The sequence below is a fragment of the Lissotriton vulgaris genome, unplaced genomic scaffold, assembly GCF_964263255.1.
Source record: "Lissotriton vulgaris unplaced genomic scaffold, aLisVul1.2 SCAFFOLD_1015, whole genome shotgun sequence".
Classification (NCBI taxonomy): domain Eukaryota; kingdom Metazoa; phylum Chordata; class Amphibia; order Caudata; family Salamandridae; genus Lissotriton; species Lissotriton vulgaris.
In genome coordinates, this window is record NW_028248478.1 from 766,425 (window position 1) to 782,737 (window position 16,313).

General features: G+C 46.3%; 1 protein-coding gene across 1 annotated transcript in view; it reads left to right on the plus strand.

The window, feature by feature from the left end:
• Positions 1-202: 202 nt before the first annotated feature.
• LOC147664105 (mucin-6-like) overlaps positions 203-16,313 on the plus strand; it is a 30,043-nt gene continuing 13,932 nt past the window's right edge. Inside the window, exon 1 of the mRNA XM_086949984.1 lies at positions 203-349. Within this exon, the coding sequence (XP_086806110.1) occupies positions 295-349 (55 nt within the window). The 5' untranslated portion in view covers positions 203-294. The remainder of the gene's footprint in view (positions 350-16,313) is intronic.

The following is a 16,313-nucleotide window of genomic DNA, read 5'->3' on the forward strand; positions in this document are numbered from 1 at the left end:
AAAAGCATCCTGCTTTGGGAAAGGATTTGTGATAGCAGATTTTCCTCTGGTGCGTACGTTTCTTTCTCAGGTGTGCTGAGTCTGATAAAGTGCAGATCCTGTTTGGTCAGTCTGCCAAGACTGGCGCTTTCTGGGCTCCTACGGATAGGGGGTGGGTCCAGCTCGCCTCAGCTTATAAAGGGTTGGGTTGGAACCGATAGCTTCAGGTGGCAGCAGCAGTACTGCCCAACAGGTAACGGAGCTCCTTGGGGGACTCCATCTGCTCGAAGGCCCTCGTGAAAGTGCAGCTTCACCATGCTTTGGGCCTTGCTTCTGAGCTTCTGCTGTGGCAGTCTGCTGACCTATGCAGGTAGGTGAAACTTTGCTGTGGCGTTCACCGCACACGATGGGGCTCAAGGGTAGGATGGGGACCCTGTGAAGTGCCAGGCACTATTGAGTACATCTCTGCCGTGAATAGCACAATGTATTATACAGATTGAAGGGGCCAGTTGTATGAAGATTTCATTTTGCAAGTATTTGCAATTTGTTGCTAGTCGCAATTAGAGACTCTCAAAATGAAGTGGACACATTAGCGATTCCCAATGGGTTCACAAATGACCTGTCTCATCGATATTCATAAGGCAGGAGGTAATGTGCAACCCATTGGGATTGTGCAATAACACAGGGATGGTGGCCTGCTGGGGACAGCAGACCACCATGTCTCTGTTTGCTTTTTCAAATAAAGCAACATGTTTTTTTCTAAGGCAGCCCATTTTCCTAAAAGGCAAATGGGATGCGTTTAAAAGAAAAAATGAAACGTTTTCTTTTCTTTTTTAAGGGCAGGCAAAGGTCCATAGGACCACTGCCTCTCTTAAAAAAAATTTTCACCACCATTTTCAAAGGGGAAGGGGTCCCATTTGCAAATGGATTACCATCAGATTGAATCTAATGGTAAATTGTGAATGTTTTGCAACCGTTATTTGGTTGCAAACATTTCTACATACCTTTGGGACTCACTATTAGGAAGGGACGCAGTTGACACGCCCCTTCCTAATACCGACCTGCAAACCCATTTTCTCAAAATAGGGGTTTGTACATTGGAAAAGCTTTTTTGCTGTCGCAAACGGCCTGATTCTGCGAATCACGCCATTATCGACCGCAAAAAAACTTTGTACATCTGCCCGTTGGTGTCTAGAAAGAAAGAGTGTGCACACGTATCAGCCACCAAGTGTTGCTGAGGCTAAGGGCTACATGTATCAATAGTGGACATAGCGATTACCTAATTGTGATTTTCTGCGAATCGCAATGAAGTAGTCACTATTCCTACTGTATGAAACTCCATGAGTTTCATTAAGCGATTCCCAGTGGGTCGCAAATCGACCTACCTCTTGAATAATAATAAGATAGGTTGCAATTTGCGACCCATTGGGAATCGCTAAAATCACTGCGATGGGGGCCTGCTGGGGTCCGCAAACCACCATGTCCATGCTTGCTTTTAAATAAGGCAATAATTATTTTTGTTAAATGCAGCCCGTTTTCCTTATAGGAAATCGGGTTGAGTTTAAAAAAAAGAAAAATTGAAAGTTTTCTTTTAATGTTTTAAGAGCAGGCAGTGGTCCGTGGGACCTCTGCCTGCTCTGAAAAAACGTTTTCGCTAGCATTCCAAAAGGCGAAGTGGGGTCCCTTGGGGAACCCTTCCCATTTGGGAATGGGTAACCACCTACTTGAAGTAGGTGGTTAAATGCAAATGTTTTGCGACCGCCTTTCGGTCGCAAAACATTCTTGCATTCTGCTGCGATTCAGTATTAGGAAGGGCCGCTCTAAACATGGCCCTTTCCAATAGTGAGTAGGTATGTATTTACAATTCAAAATTGTGATCCGTAACATTATCGAATAGAAAATGGGAATTCATACATACCAAAATGCATTTTACCGGTCCCAAAAGGCCCAATTCTGTTAATCGGGCAGTTTTCGGCTGGTAAAATACATGATACATCTGTCCCTATAAGATTAAATAAATAATGTCGACACAGAAGTCTTTCTTGTTCACAATGAAGGAAAGCACGCATGAACCGAGTTGATGCTAACAGGCCACCTCCTGGAAAGCGTCGGTAGAGGCATAAAATAGGCTGCTGGAGATTTCTCGCACATAGAATTCAAAAAGCTGCATATTGTTGAATCTAATGGAAAATGTTCTAAGAGGAACTGCATACCATGGAAAACTCCATCCCAAGAGCTGTGCCATCAACATTTTTGAAGTACCACTGGTTGATCTTTGCTGCTACATCTCCACACCCCGGAATTGAGAAGGAAATGTAAGAACTGGTTCTCATTGGTGGAAATGGCGGCCAGAATTAGAGACTTCGAGGAGACAACCCGTGGGGGAAACAGTCCTACATGAGAGGCCACTTTGACAATGTAGATTATTTTAGAAGATCGGTGAAGCAACTTTCTGCGTACACAATCAGAAACCAACCGAGCTACTTTTACTAAAACTATGTCCCATCTATGACATTTGCAAAGCAGAATACAATTTGGTTTTCCATAGCAGTAAACAATCTGAAGAGTCATGTGCTCCATTTGTGACAGGTTACAAAACTTTATGATATGTGGCCTGATGGGTAGAAATCTGGTGTCTTCATTCCATAGGTCCTCATTATATAGAACCTATTTTAAATTTGGATGGAAAATGTTAGGGTATTTACCACATGTGGTAGATATAATTACCCCAGGGTGACACATTTACAGTGTGTGGTAAATAACTCCTATTCTGAGTTTTCAATAGGGCAATGAGGCATGATATGCACAGTCGGTTTTTGGGACACTGGATTTCACATTTTAGTCTTTCTTCAGTCTTTTTTTCCTCTGGCAAAATTGTGTCAGGTTTTATCTCCCCGGAAAGTATCAAGGGAAACACTGTGAGGGTATGATCATTATCACACAATGTGCAATTTCAATCCCTTTGCAAACTAGAGTCAAATAAATCAGGGGCAGATGTAGGAAACATCTGTGCAGTTACGTACACTCAGATTTTGTGTCTGTGACCGCAAAAATTTTATTTCAGATTTACCAAGGAATTAGGAGTTGTAAAATTGTACCAGCTCCTGAAATGGGTTTACAACTGACTACTCAGTTGCAATCCGGAAGCAGCATGTTGTGGGAGACCCTTCCAAGTTGTCGGTTTGATATCAGATATATCAATGGTTTGCAACTGTAAATCTAGTCGAAATCCATTCTTAAGTTACCGATTCTCAAGTTGGGATGGTAGCGTATTCACAAAAGGGTGCCCTGGAGTTTTTTCCCTTTGTGAATTGAGGTAAAAGTTTCAGGGGGGCTATGCAGTGACCCAGGGGACTACTACCAGCACACTCTCAAACATTTACTTTAAACAAAAAAAAACTTAAAAGATAAGAAAAGATAAGAAAAGCAGTCCATTTCCTTAAAGGAATTCATTATATATATATATATATATATATATATATATATATATATATATATATATATATATATATATATATATATATATATATATATATATATATATATATATATATATATATATAAAAATCATGAATTCCTTAAAGGTCGTAAAGGGAAATCAGGAAGCAGTGGATGTTGCTTGTGCCAATATCACACAGAATCTGCAGAGCATGTCATCTTCTGCTCTCCAGTCTTGATAAGCCCGAGGCGCCTATATCTATGGGCTATGTTCATCCAAAACAGAGTAAGATCATGCAAGGAGGCTCTAATGTTTATCTACGCCACCACAGTGCCGATGGAGCTTGCACAAATTGGGAAGTTCTATGCGGTAGCTGGAAAGACTCTATGCTCAACACAAGACCAGAAGATAACAGCAAAATAATATACAAGCCACAAACCATCAACTATGGCTGCAGGCTACGCTTTTGCACTATCACTCAATTATTATTACAGTATAATTCGCCCATCTATCACTCCTTATCATGCTTTACCTTATAGATGTGCTCATAAAAATGCACTTATCCATGATGTAAATGTCATCATATTGAATATCTGCATGCCTACTCTTCCATGCCTTTTTAATCTCGCTCCTTTTTTATGCTGTATCTTGCCTTCTCTTTTAGATGCTCCTACAATTTTTTCAGACTTATTAACCAACCAAATGCTTTTATCTATGACGTAACAAGTATTGTATTTGTAAATGATTTTGGGTAATCATACAATAAAAAATGTGTACCTCTTTCCGTGCAGCCCTTGGAACTCACCACTCTCTCTTTAACTTGCATGTTTCTATGCTTCTTTGGCAACCTCATCTCCCTGTCTACTTCTGCCTCTTTCTGCCTCAACTTCTTCTCCCTAACGTCTTTTTACTTATCTGTTTCTTTGCCTCAATCTTCAGTGTAGCCAGCGCCTACCTCTACATTTCCTTTTCCCTATCTCAAGCTCCATCTACATCTCTAACTTTCTGTAAAGCCTTCCTTATCTGTCTACCTCTCTTTCTCTATAAATCTCATACTCTTTCTCCACTCTGAGTATCTTTTTGGGTGCCTCGCCTTTCTCTCTTTAACTTACATCTATCTCTCCCTATTTCTCAACCTCATCTCTATCTCTACCTCTATTCTCCGTGTCCCTCTACTCCTGTTTTACCTCTTTGTGTTTCTCCTGTCTGCCACCGTATCCAAGGTCTGATATTTGACCAATTCGGAGCACAGTGGCTAACCTGAGAAATGTACACATAGAAAGAGGTGAGGGAGAAAATATTAAAATGTCACCCAATGAGAATCTTCAGAGCAGGGCTTGTATTTGTTGCAGAAAGAGTAGGGTGGTATTTTTGTCATTACAGATATCTGGAATCAGTTTCATGCACGATGCGCATATGTCTTAATGTAATATTTTTCACAAGTCTACTGAACGACCATCATGTCACCCTGGCTTTTTCTTCCCAAAAATTGAAGCAAAAGGCTGGCTAACTGTTGAATTGCTTGTAGAATGTTGTTGCTGCAAGACAGAAAATAATCTAGATCCAAGCACTACAAAAAGAGGGTTTCATGTTTGCTTGTTCAAACTGGGCCTTTTAAGCTTTCGACTGTTTCTGAGTGCCCAGTTTTTGAACATTCAACATATAGCTTAATATTGTTTGGAATTTAAGTACTGTATCGAGCTCCAAATGGGTCATAGGTTTTAAATAGGTTTTCCGCACAGGGGACTTTCCCCGGGCTCCAAAAATCCCTAAAATAGCACTGGAAATAAGAGACTGATAGAGAATGTAATGGCATTTAGATAGCATGGCTCTAGCAGGGGAGCAATGTGGCGCTGTTTATTATTGGGGGAGGGATACAGAGGATACATTAACCACCATTAACCACCTCGTACAAATTACATTTGCCTAGCTACTTCAGAGGCTCCACGGATGCTCTCAGATTTTAGGACTACAGGTGGGTTTAATGGCAGGAGAGAGGGAGGAGACTGCTAAAAAGTTAATTTTAGTTGTTTAATGAAAAATGATTAACACAAAGAAGAGAGATCTATATGACTTTCGTGTGTGGGAAGGTGCAGAAATGAAAGAAAAATGTTTTGTTTGTGTTGTGGGGAACCGAGAGGAGCTGGGAAGAGAGAACCATGGATCAGATGCACCTGAGATTGGGATAGGATGGCTGCCTCCTTCTAGGTCAATACGGAGAGTGGCTCTACTTCTCGACTTTTATGCGATAACCTAATGCATTCTGAGGGTTTAGTATTGTTCGCTTCCACTGAACTAATTAGACTATTTATCTAAACCATTGATTTCTAGGTGAACAGTTCAGGACTGGATACAGTATCCTCAATGGCCTGATGAGAGGTGGTCGCCATAAATGGGGATGCAGGATGGAGGGAGAAAAAAAATAAGAGTAGGGGGTGAGAAAGAAAACAGTTGAGTGGAAGAGAGAGAAAGACCGCGAAAGATGGAGAGAGTAGAGGAAATTAAATAGTTCATGTATCAGTGGGTGGGAGAGATGGAGCGAAAGAGAAAAAAGAGATATGGATGGAAATTGAGGGAGAAGTCACCACAGTGAGAATAAGAATGGATTTAAGACAGAGTGACAGACAAAGAACAAGTGAACATGGTAGAGAGAGAGACTGCTCTAATGGTGGAAGAGGGCGGAGGGGGAGGGAGTCCTGTATGTGTGATGGAAAAGCAGTTCCACTGGACAGTAGGAAAGGTGCAATGCACTCCTCCGTGGCAGGTTCCAGCATCTTTTCTTCTTGTGTTTTTTTTTCTTGTTATACAGGGCTCATCTTATTGTTCATGACAGGTTGGCCAACAGACCAATAGTTTGCCCATCAAGTTCTGGAGCTTTGTCAATGAGGGCACAAATCACATTAGATCCTTCCTAAGTGATTGTCAGGTCACCCCACAGATTATAGGTTTTGGCTGAAACAAGCAAACACTGTAAATTCTGGTTATATTAGGCTTTGTTATGTTCCATAAATTCGTATAGCACTGTATTGCCTTTAGTGTGGACAAAAGCGTGAGAGCTCGCTTTGACAACAAATGACACATTTCACCAATAATAATCTGACAATGGCAGTATAGTTACCGGAGTACACCTCATCATTGAAAACTATGTGGCAACCGTGGATGCCGTGAAATAAGGAGCCAGGAACAATTTTCAAGCAAAATGGTGGAAACAGAGCCCAGCACAGAAAGGACCATGCACAACTGTGCATTAAATTACAGGCTCTTCAATACAATTCAACTACATAACCACATCTCACTTCCTACCTCTTTCCCCATCTGTGCACTGAGAGGCTTATTATTAGTGCACTCACAATGTGAAAGTGCCTGACCTTCCCCCCTGGAACCTCCCAAGGAGATAGACAACTTCTATGATGGTAGCCTTTTATTCACACAGTCACAGCCAGGAATAAAACAACTCATAGCTAAGTAGACATTGATTATATGAATACAGGACACTGGATCAGTAACAGCTCAAAGAGTATAAGCAAAACAACAATTGTGTCCACTTGCCATTACAGTGTAAGTCTCCAGAATGCATGGTGCCAGAAAGCCCCCTTTCTTTATACATCACCCAAGCCCTCCACCAAGGGCATCAGTGAGATTATTGGCAAGCATGCATTAACGACAGCATCCCTTCCATCACCAGAGGGTTGGGCAATGCCCATAGTTCCATACCAATACATACTCCAGGGAACCACATAGCGCACCGTCCCTGCTGGGGTACCTGCCACCATGCAAAGCTCCCAAAATGTTCAAACCCAGGTATCAGGTGTTAGGGCAGAAGGGTCCAAGACCACCAGCAGATCAGTCCCCCTCCTGCCAGCCCAGTGCGGACACAAATACACATCCTGCCAAGGGGTGGGTCAGTCCAGTAATTCAGTCAAAATGTCTTGAGTAAACCCCGTTTGCTGCTAAAATTCCACCACGAGGCGAGGAGGTCATTGGCAACCTCTACTTCCCCCCACAAGCCAGCTCACAGGACTATGGCCCTGGGGAGGGCACCCCTGCGCACATTGCTACCCCTCAACTAGCTCTGAATTAACCCCACAGCTGGGTAAACCCAGAACCTTCTTCTTTATACAGGATGTATTCCTCGTCCCACCGGTGGCCATAGCAGCATTCCAGGCGACACCAGAACATTTGATGAACCAAGACTCACCTGACCAAACTAGAACAATGTCGAGCTTCCCTATACCAGAAAACTAGTAGTGTGCACCCAGCACACTAAAGCCATCCACTAGTTAGTGAAACTCTGTGAAGGACACAGTATGCCCAAAGACAGCACACCTGGTCTCCAACAACTGTCCAAGTGGCGCTGGAGCATTAGCTGAACAAAAAAGTCACCTCCTAAAGGCCAGCAAGATGCCCTGCCGCCCTAGACCCTGGGAAAGCAACCAGTACATGTGCAGCACACCCGAGTCAACCATTTGTTGTCCCAGGAAAAAATTGTGTGGCAGCCAGAGGATGCCCAGAATGAGGTCTTTGGTCCGACTGACCGCCCAAGCCACAGCTCTGAGCAGCACTAGACCGCACAATGGATCAATGGTCTCTACGTCATCATATGGGTCAGTCTTCTCATGGTGACCAAGGAAATCGACCAGAGCTGCATTTGGTGCTCTAAGGTCTTAGTAGTATTGCCCTTCTCCGACTGCCTGCCTAAAGTATAAAAAAGGTCCCCATGCCTGACAACTTGCCGCCAGGACACACACTATCCAATTCGCCTCACTTCTACTCCGGTCTTTCTGGCACCCCTCCCAGACTGATGGGCATATTCCTCCATGGGGGCATTTTGTTGCGAATCTCGCACTCCGAGTACCTATAAATGGCAGTCGCCAGAGAGCTAATACACTTGCCTGTATAAGCACTGGCCTTTCCAGGCATGCCGCTGCATTGAATGTGCTTTGATATGTAACTTGGGTTATCTTCCGCATCCCCCACTGGATACTCTTGAACCTGTTGGCTGACCAGGTGGCTGGTCATATCAAACCCCTGAACAAGCAGGAAAATCCCATTGTGACTGATATACCAGAAAACACTGCCGAGCACCTCATGCACTCACATCGCTGCCGTATACTTACTGCCTTGTCTATGGAAGGACACTCGTGGACCAGAAAGTTTACGGAAAATAAGCCCATGTGTGCTCTTTGGACACCATGCTAGCTAAGGACTTACATTCCAACCCGCAGGTTGTCTGCTGGGGACCTGTTATGGGACCATGGTGAAAACCCAGCAATAATGTGTGCCTCAAAGCCCTCCTCCAGCAGAGCTGTGTGATTGGCCCAATGTGAATAATCATATGCTCATGATGGGAGTAATCCTGGGCCCAATTAGCTCTTGCAGCATACGTGTTATTGCTTCTAGGACATGTCTGTGACCATGGGGTATAAATCCCCCTCGAGACAAAGAGCCAAATGCTCCGCCTGTTAGAGGTCCATACTCGCTGGAGTTAAAGCCTTGGTCGGCGTTCTAGTTTACTCACTGAATATCTGAGAGTTCCTCCTCGATATGGTAGAACCGAGCTATCTAGCCATCTAAGCAACCCTGTGCCCCCGATAATGGAGCAGCGACCCCCCCCGTTTGATTTTGATGAAAAGATTCAAATACCCTGCATTATGAAGGATGATGGGGTGGGATTTTCTACATGGCCTGAACCCTGAAGAAATGGTGCCTGCTTGGTTGTCTACAGCTTCGCAGGCACCCCGTCCACACAAGAAGCACACTGAGGGCAGAGGGAGTTGTAATTAGACATACAATAAAAGTACGTGTCTAGATAGACTATGAATCTGATGGGCCAACAGCGGCAGCTAAGGTTTTCTCTTGAGTCACTTTATGGTCATTTTATTTGAATATGTATAAATGAGACAAAACCCTTCATCTGTCTAAGAAGACGGGTCACATCTGATGAGATAATTTCACGTTGTTTCCGAAAAACCCCGTATTGTACCGTTTTGTCGATCGTATAATTCGTGGTTTAACTTAACTCGTGTGACCTGCTCACTCCAGGTCATTACGGGCACCGTTTCTAGTCCTGAACTTTTCATCTACAAATCATCGATTTCAGGGGTGTTGGTCGTATTAGTTCAACAGTAGCTAAATAGTACTACAACACCCAGAATGCATTGGCTGAGACACAAAAGTCAAGACCTGAAGGGACGCCCTAGCCTGAACTGTTCTGCTCAGAGTTAACACATGCCTCATTGGGAACCTGCTGGCCAGAGGAACCTTTAATATGCTACCCTTCAAGTTTTCCTTTAACAAAACGTCGTGAGCTCTTTGTTCAAAGGCTTCAGAGTCGTATGGAGTTTTGGTGGGATGAGGAGAGCAATTGCTCCGGGACGCTGGAATGCAGAGGGCAGAACTGGAGGCACAGGTCCTGGTATGTTAAAGTAAATGCCATGGACAAGAGAAAGGTGCAAGTCCTGGACTTTATCAGCAGCAGTCAATAGCTAGGTGACCTGTGGATACCAGGTGGGGAAAGTGACACTAGAATGGGATGATGGAGGGTAAAATCAGCCGTGGTCCGTGCAGGTAATCAGGGCCGGGTTTAGAGCTGGTGGCGCCCTATGCAACAATCTGTTTTGGCGCCCCACGTCCAATGACCGCCTCCTTGGATTCTCTCACTACCACCTGCAAAAGTGCCCCTCATCTCTCCCATCATAAGATATTACTAAACACAGCACCCCCCTGGGGTCACAGTGCCCCATCCACAGGACAGCGCCCAATGCGGCCGCACCAGTCGCCCTGCCCTAAAGCCGGCCCTACAGGTAACAGCGGTGAGGCGATGGGGCCAGGTAAGGGGGGATTTCGAGGGATGATGCAGAGGGAAAATTAAATGAATAATACATTTTCTCTCAGCATTGCCCCTCAAAATCCCCCCTTACACTGACCTACCGCTGTTACCTGCAGGGACCGTGGCTGGGTAAAATTGGAACGATGAGGTGGAAGTTGACTCTATTGGTGTGGCAGGATAAGGTGAGCAGGAACACACTGAAGGGCAGTAGCAGTACTTAATTTGAAGAAAAAAATAAGTGCCAAGGCCCTCGTTAGGCGGTCACAGCAGCTTGCATCACCCATTGCCACTGCCAGCGCTGTCAAATACAGTACCTACACAACTACTAACCATAACATTGCTACAAGTGTGACAATGCAGACTGTTTGAGGCCCCCAAAGCTATATGAATGTCTTGGGCAAAAAGTATTAGTTGTTTTTAATGCATATTGAATGAATAAACAATTGTTGCTCTGCTCATCTCTAAAATTACACAAATAGCACCATCATGTGGCAGCCGTCATAAGTGCCAGTGATGACAAATAAGTGCCACTCCCCAGCACCTTAATCCTCCAGCTCAAATTAGGCACTGGGCAGTAGTAGGTCACAAACCATAAGATCGTGGGCAGGTGTAACAGCACATTTCTGGCCCTAGCTCACCCGGCAAAAGCGTGAGAGTGCCATATCCGCTACCATTTGCAAGTGTGACAGTGGGTATTTGGGAGCAAAAGCAATGGCCTGGGGCTTAGGCTGTTCCACTGAAACTCAGTAGCGCAGGTGAGAATCGGATGTCCATAGTGGGACGTAGCAGTGTTCTTGTGGAATATTCAAGGCCTCTTAAAGTCTTGTGCAGAGCGGGCACTGTCACAGACTTCAAGCCCAAGCTTAGGCCCATGGCCAGCAGCAACTCCCGAAGATAGCCCCTGAACCTCAAAGTGTGGCTGTTTGCGTGTACTCTAGCAGAGGATTCAAGGATGGCATCAAAGGGGGCGTGTTGAGTCTGACAGCGGCATGAGATGAGGAAAAGTAGAAGAGTCAGCCCCCCAGGGACAGGTGGGTAAACTAGACCACCACGCTTAGTAAAGACCGGTTGATGGTTTATGGGGACAAATCACCTGTTCTACATGACCCCACCAGCACCATCGCACATTAACACAACCTGAGTCCAGAATACGGGCACCTGCCTGCACTTAGTACACAGGACAGGAAGTATCTGCCTGATTACAAGAGCAGCAATGAGTTTGCATTAAGAAGTCCAGTTATAAGCAGGTTTTGTATAACATTGGTAACAGTCTGGTAAGGACCCATGGAGGTTTGTGTTCCATGTTTTATTTTCTGAGCTTTTCTTAGGTGAGAAAAATATAATTGAAACTGTAGCTGGGAATGGTACCAGGAAAATACGGTGTCCCACTTGCAATATATGCGGTGCAAAGGTGACTGCAGGGCCTGCCTTGCAGATGTCATAGAAGGATCGCTCTGACTTCGTGTCTGTAGGAAACACTAATCGCCATTCCTTAGCTGGGTGTGCATTAAGCCACGCACTAAAGGGCGAACTGGGAACCAAAACCGGCCCTGGCAAAGTGCTCGGCCGCCCCCCACCGGTGTCCGCTACGGCCAGTCCGGGCCGACGCAAATTATCTCCAGAGTACCTTGCAATGTCTTTAAGCATTATTTGAGACTATGGGCCTAATTTACTACACAATGACGCAGTGCGGTACCGCGAGCCATTTTGCTGCGCTGAGCTGCCTCATTTTGAAAGCACTGGGATGCATCATATTAACAACAATACAATACAGCTGTGTGCTTCCCCCTGCTCTGGCAAATAATTGGCTGCCATGTGGCAGCGCAGGCACGCTTGAGTCATGTTGCAAGGGTGCCTGCGTTGCGGGGGTGATTGCTTTTGTGCAGAAAGGTAAACCTTCCTGCACAAAAACAATCACTGATGGCATTTTCCTCTTTCCATCCGTGCTGCAGAAGGCCTGCAAAGAGAGGCTAAAAAACCGTTCAGTGCTTGGGGTTTCATCTTTCCTTCTCTGCAATGTGTGATATTTATTCTTCATCAACAGGAGTGGCACACAGTGGTACTGTATGACTTGGCCGGTTTGGGTGCAAGATAAGGGTCAACATATGGTTTATTTATTTTGGGGGTTTTACATAGTGCTGGCTCGACCCGGAGGTATCAGAGCGCTTTACATGAGGAAGAAGCATGGTTACAAAGTTACATCAGTTACTGGAGCGTAGTTACAGGAATTACATGAGTAAAAAAGCATAGCATAAACATGAGGAAAAAATAGGCAACAGGAGAGAAGAATTAGGGGAGAGAGGGAAGGAATAGGGGAGGAAGACGGAGAATAATGAAGGGAAGAGGAGGAGGCACAACAGGGAGACAAGGAAAAACAATGTCCGACGTCCGGCTGGGTAGGTGACGGCCAAGGGGTGAACCAGAGCCAAACTCCTCTATAGCTGCGCGGGACAGCTCCACGGACATACAGAAAGGTTATACTTTCCGCCTAAGATGGGGAGGTGGGGGAGGGGAGGGGGGGCATAGCCCAAAAGTTAGATCGGCCGAGCCGGTCAGATTTGGCTTCATCAACATCATGGATGTCCTAGACAAAATGGCAGAGTTCTAGAAGTCCTGGGTTTTGAGAGAGGGAAAGGGTGCCTTTTTAATACGCTTGAGTCTCTATTATGAGCCAAGTTATGCCTATTCTTTTGGGCACATTTACTAAAAGAAAAAATGCAACACAGTGCATTGCCATATTAGTATATGACACTGCTGCTCCCTTCCCCAGTGTGGGAGCACAAACAGGTTGCTTAGTAACACGTGCACACCTTGCACCGCAGTCCAAAAGTGAATGGGCGGTGTCTAGCACTGGTTTGAAAGGTACTTTCAGGGACAAAATACTTTGCTTAAACATACTTTAAAACTCTTCTCATGTTGTATGTGTGCTGAATAGTGCAGCACAAAGGAAATGTGGGAAAGTTAAGACAACTAAAAACATTTCTCCTTGTTATCGCATGAGTAGAGAAAACATATTTTTTTGGTGCAAGGCCCTGTCTATCACTGTTGGTAGAAGGGCTTTGGATCATAAAACTATGAGTTGTTGTGTGTGAACATCCATGTCCAACCCATGAGATGTCCTCATGACACAAAATAACACAAAGCAGCGCAAAGCACTCTTTGCATTACTTTTAGTGCTATATTCCAGTGCAAAAACGTTTATTCTGGAGAGTAAATACTATATCAACATTTTGCACTGCTTTAAAGTCACTTCTTGTGAACATGTTTTTTGAGCTACAGCGCCAGCATCACCAGTGATCCAAACGTGCAGCAGTGACATCTGCTGGTTCAGGAGGATATGGCAACGGCTTAGAGTCGTCAAAATGTAGCTTCATAGCAGAAGAAAGGTAGACTAAATATACATAAGGGCAGGGAGATACGGCTGCATAGTCAAGCTACTTTGTTGTGGCATGCAGACATTCGAGCAATGCGGTTTTCAATAGCGCACCACTGTAAAAAGACAGGGCATGGCCTAGCCACAGATCATGCAGTGGGTGATTACGACTCTCAGACAGACTCAGATTGTACGTCAGCACTGACGTACTTTCAGATATACGAGTCAGAGTAACACGTGCCCCAGGTTACTTACATGGAAAAGGTTGCATCCTATCTGGAAATGTAATTGTGCAAATCGAGAGCCACATTCTCACACACGCATCTAGTAAAAGTTTGTAGCAGCTCGCGTGAAATCATGCATCCACAGTGCAAACTACCCAGTCTGCTGCTCAAAGAACGGAGCTGTGCAAGCAGAAAATGGTGGGAGACAGATCCCACTGCCCTTAGCCCTAGTGCTGCTAGCAACAGTACTGCTGGGCCCTGGCGGGCAGCCACAGCCTATCATATCCTCTGATCCCCAAGTGAGCCCTGCGGTAGTGTGCTAGCCCATAAGTGAGCGTTTTACAAGGGTCAGTCAGACTACACACAGCTCCACAAGCTAGCAGAAGTAGAGGAAACAGTGTCCGGGTTGCGGCAGACTACACATGGCTTCGCAAGCTAGCGAAGAAAGAAGAGTCAGTACCCAGGAGCTTGCAGAGTGTCAGACTACACACGGCTCCACAAGCTAGCCCAGCTAGAGGAGCCAGTGACCGGGATTCAGCACTGTGAGACTGCACACAGCTCCATAAGCAAGCCCAGCTAGAGGAGCCAGTGTCTAGGAGTCGGCAGCGTCAGACTACACACATCTCCATAAGCTAGCCCAGCTAGAGAAGCCAGTATTCAGGAGTCAGACTACACATGGTTGCACAAGCTAGCCCAGCTAGAGGAGCCAGTGCCTGGGAGTTGGCAGCGTCAGACTACACATGGCTGCACAAGCTAGCCCAGCTAGAGGAGCCAGTGTCCGGGAGTCGGCAGGGTCAGACTACAAATGGCTGCGCGAGCTAGCCCAGCTAGAGGAGCCAGTGACCGGGATTCAGCACTGTGAGACTGCACACAGCTCCATAAGCAAGCCCAGCTAGAGGAGCCAGTGTCTGGGAGTCGGCAGCGTCAGACTACACACATCTCCATAAGCTAGCCCAGCTAGAGAAGCCAGTATTCAGGAGTCAGACTACACATGGTTGCACAAGCAAGCCCAGCTAGAGGAGCCAGTGCCTGGGAGTTGGCAGCGTCAGACTACACATGGCTGCACAAGCTAGCCCAGCTAGAGGAGCCAGTGTCCGGGAGTCGGCAGGGTCAGACTACAAATGGCTGCGCGAGCTAGCCCAGCTAGAGGAGCCAGTGTCTGGGAGTCGACAGAGAATAAGACTACACACAACTCCATAAGCAAGCCCAGCGAGAGGAAACAGTGTCTAGGAGTCGGCATAGAGTCAGACTGCACACCCTTCCAAAAGATATCACTGGTAGATGAGCCACTGCCTGGGAGATGGCAGAGCATCAGACTACACGTGGCTGTGCAAGCTAGCCCAGCTAGAGGAGCCAGTGCCTGGGAGTTGGCAGAGCATCAGACTATACATGGCTGTGCAAGCTAGCCCAGCTAGAGGAGCCAGTGTCCGGGAGTCGGCAGTAAGTCAGAATGCCCACGGCTCCATAACCTAGCACAGGTAGAGGAGCCAGTGTCCTAGAGGCTGCTGACTACAAATGGCTCCACTAGCTAGCACAGGTGGAGGAGCCAGTATCCGGGAGTCAGCAGTGTCAGACGGCACACTGCTCCACAAGCTAGCACAGAAAGAGGAGCCATTGCCTGGGAGGCGACAGAGTGTCAGACTACACACATCTCCAAAGCTAGCTCAGGTAGAGGATCCAGTGTCCTAGAGGCTGCTGACTACAAATGGCTCCACTAGCTAGCACAGGTGGAGGATCCAGTATCCGGGAGTCAGCAGTGTCAGAGGCACACAGCTCCAAAAGCTAGCACAGAAAGAGGAGCCAGTGTCTGGGACGGGCAGACAACACATGTCTCCACAAGCTAGCACAGGTAGAGGAGACAGTGTCTGGGACACGGCAGACTACACATGTCTCCACAAGCTAGCACAGGTAGAGGAGACAGTGTCTGGGATGCGGCAGACTACACATGTCTCCACAAGCTAGCACAGGTAGAGGAGACAGTGTCTGGGACGCAGCAGGCTACACTTGTCTCCACAAGCTCGCACTTGTAGAGGAGACAGTGTCTGGGACGCGGCAGGCTACACTTGTCTCCACAAGCTCGCACTTGTAGAGGAGACAGTGTCTGGGACGCAGCAGGCTACACTTGTCTCCACAAGCTCGCACTTGTAGAGGAGACAGTGTCTGGGACGCGGCAGGCTACACTTGTCTCCACAAGCTCGCACTTGTAGAGGAGACAGTGTCTGGGACGCGGCAGGCTACACTTGTCTCCACAAGCTCGCACTTGTAGAGGAGACAGTGTCTGGGACGCGGCAGACTACGCATGTCTCCACAAGCTAGCACAGGTAGAGGAGACAGTGTCTGGGATGCAGCAGGCTACACTTGTATCCACAAGCTCACACTTGTAGAGGAGACGGTGTCTGGGACGCGGCAGGCTACACTTGTCTCCACAAGCTCGCACTTGTAGAGGAGACAGTGTCTGGGACGCGGCAG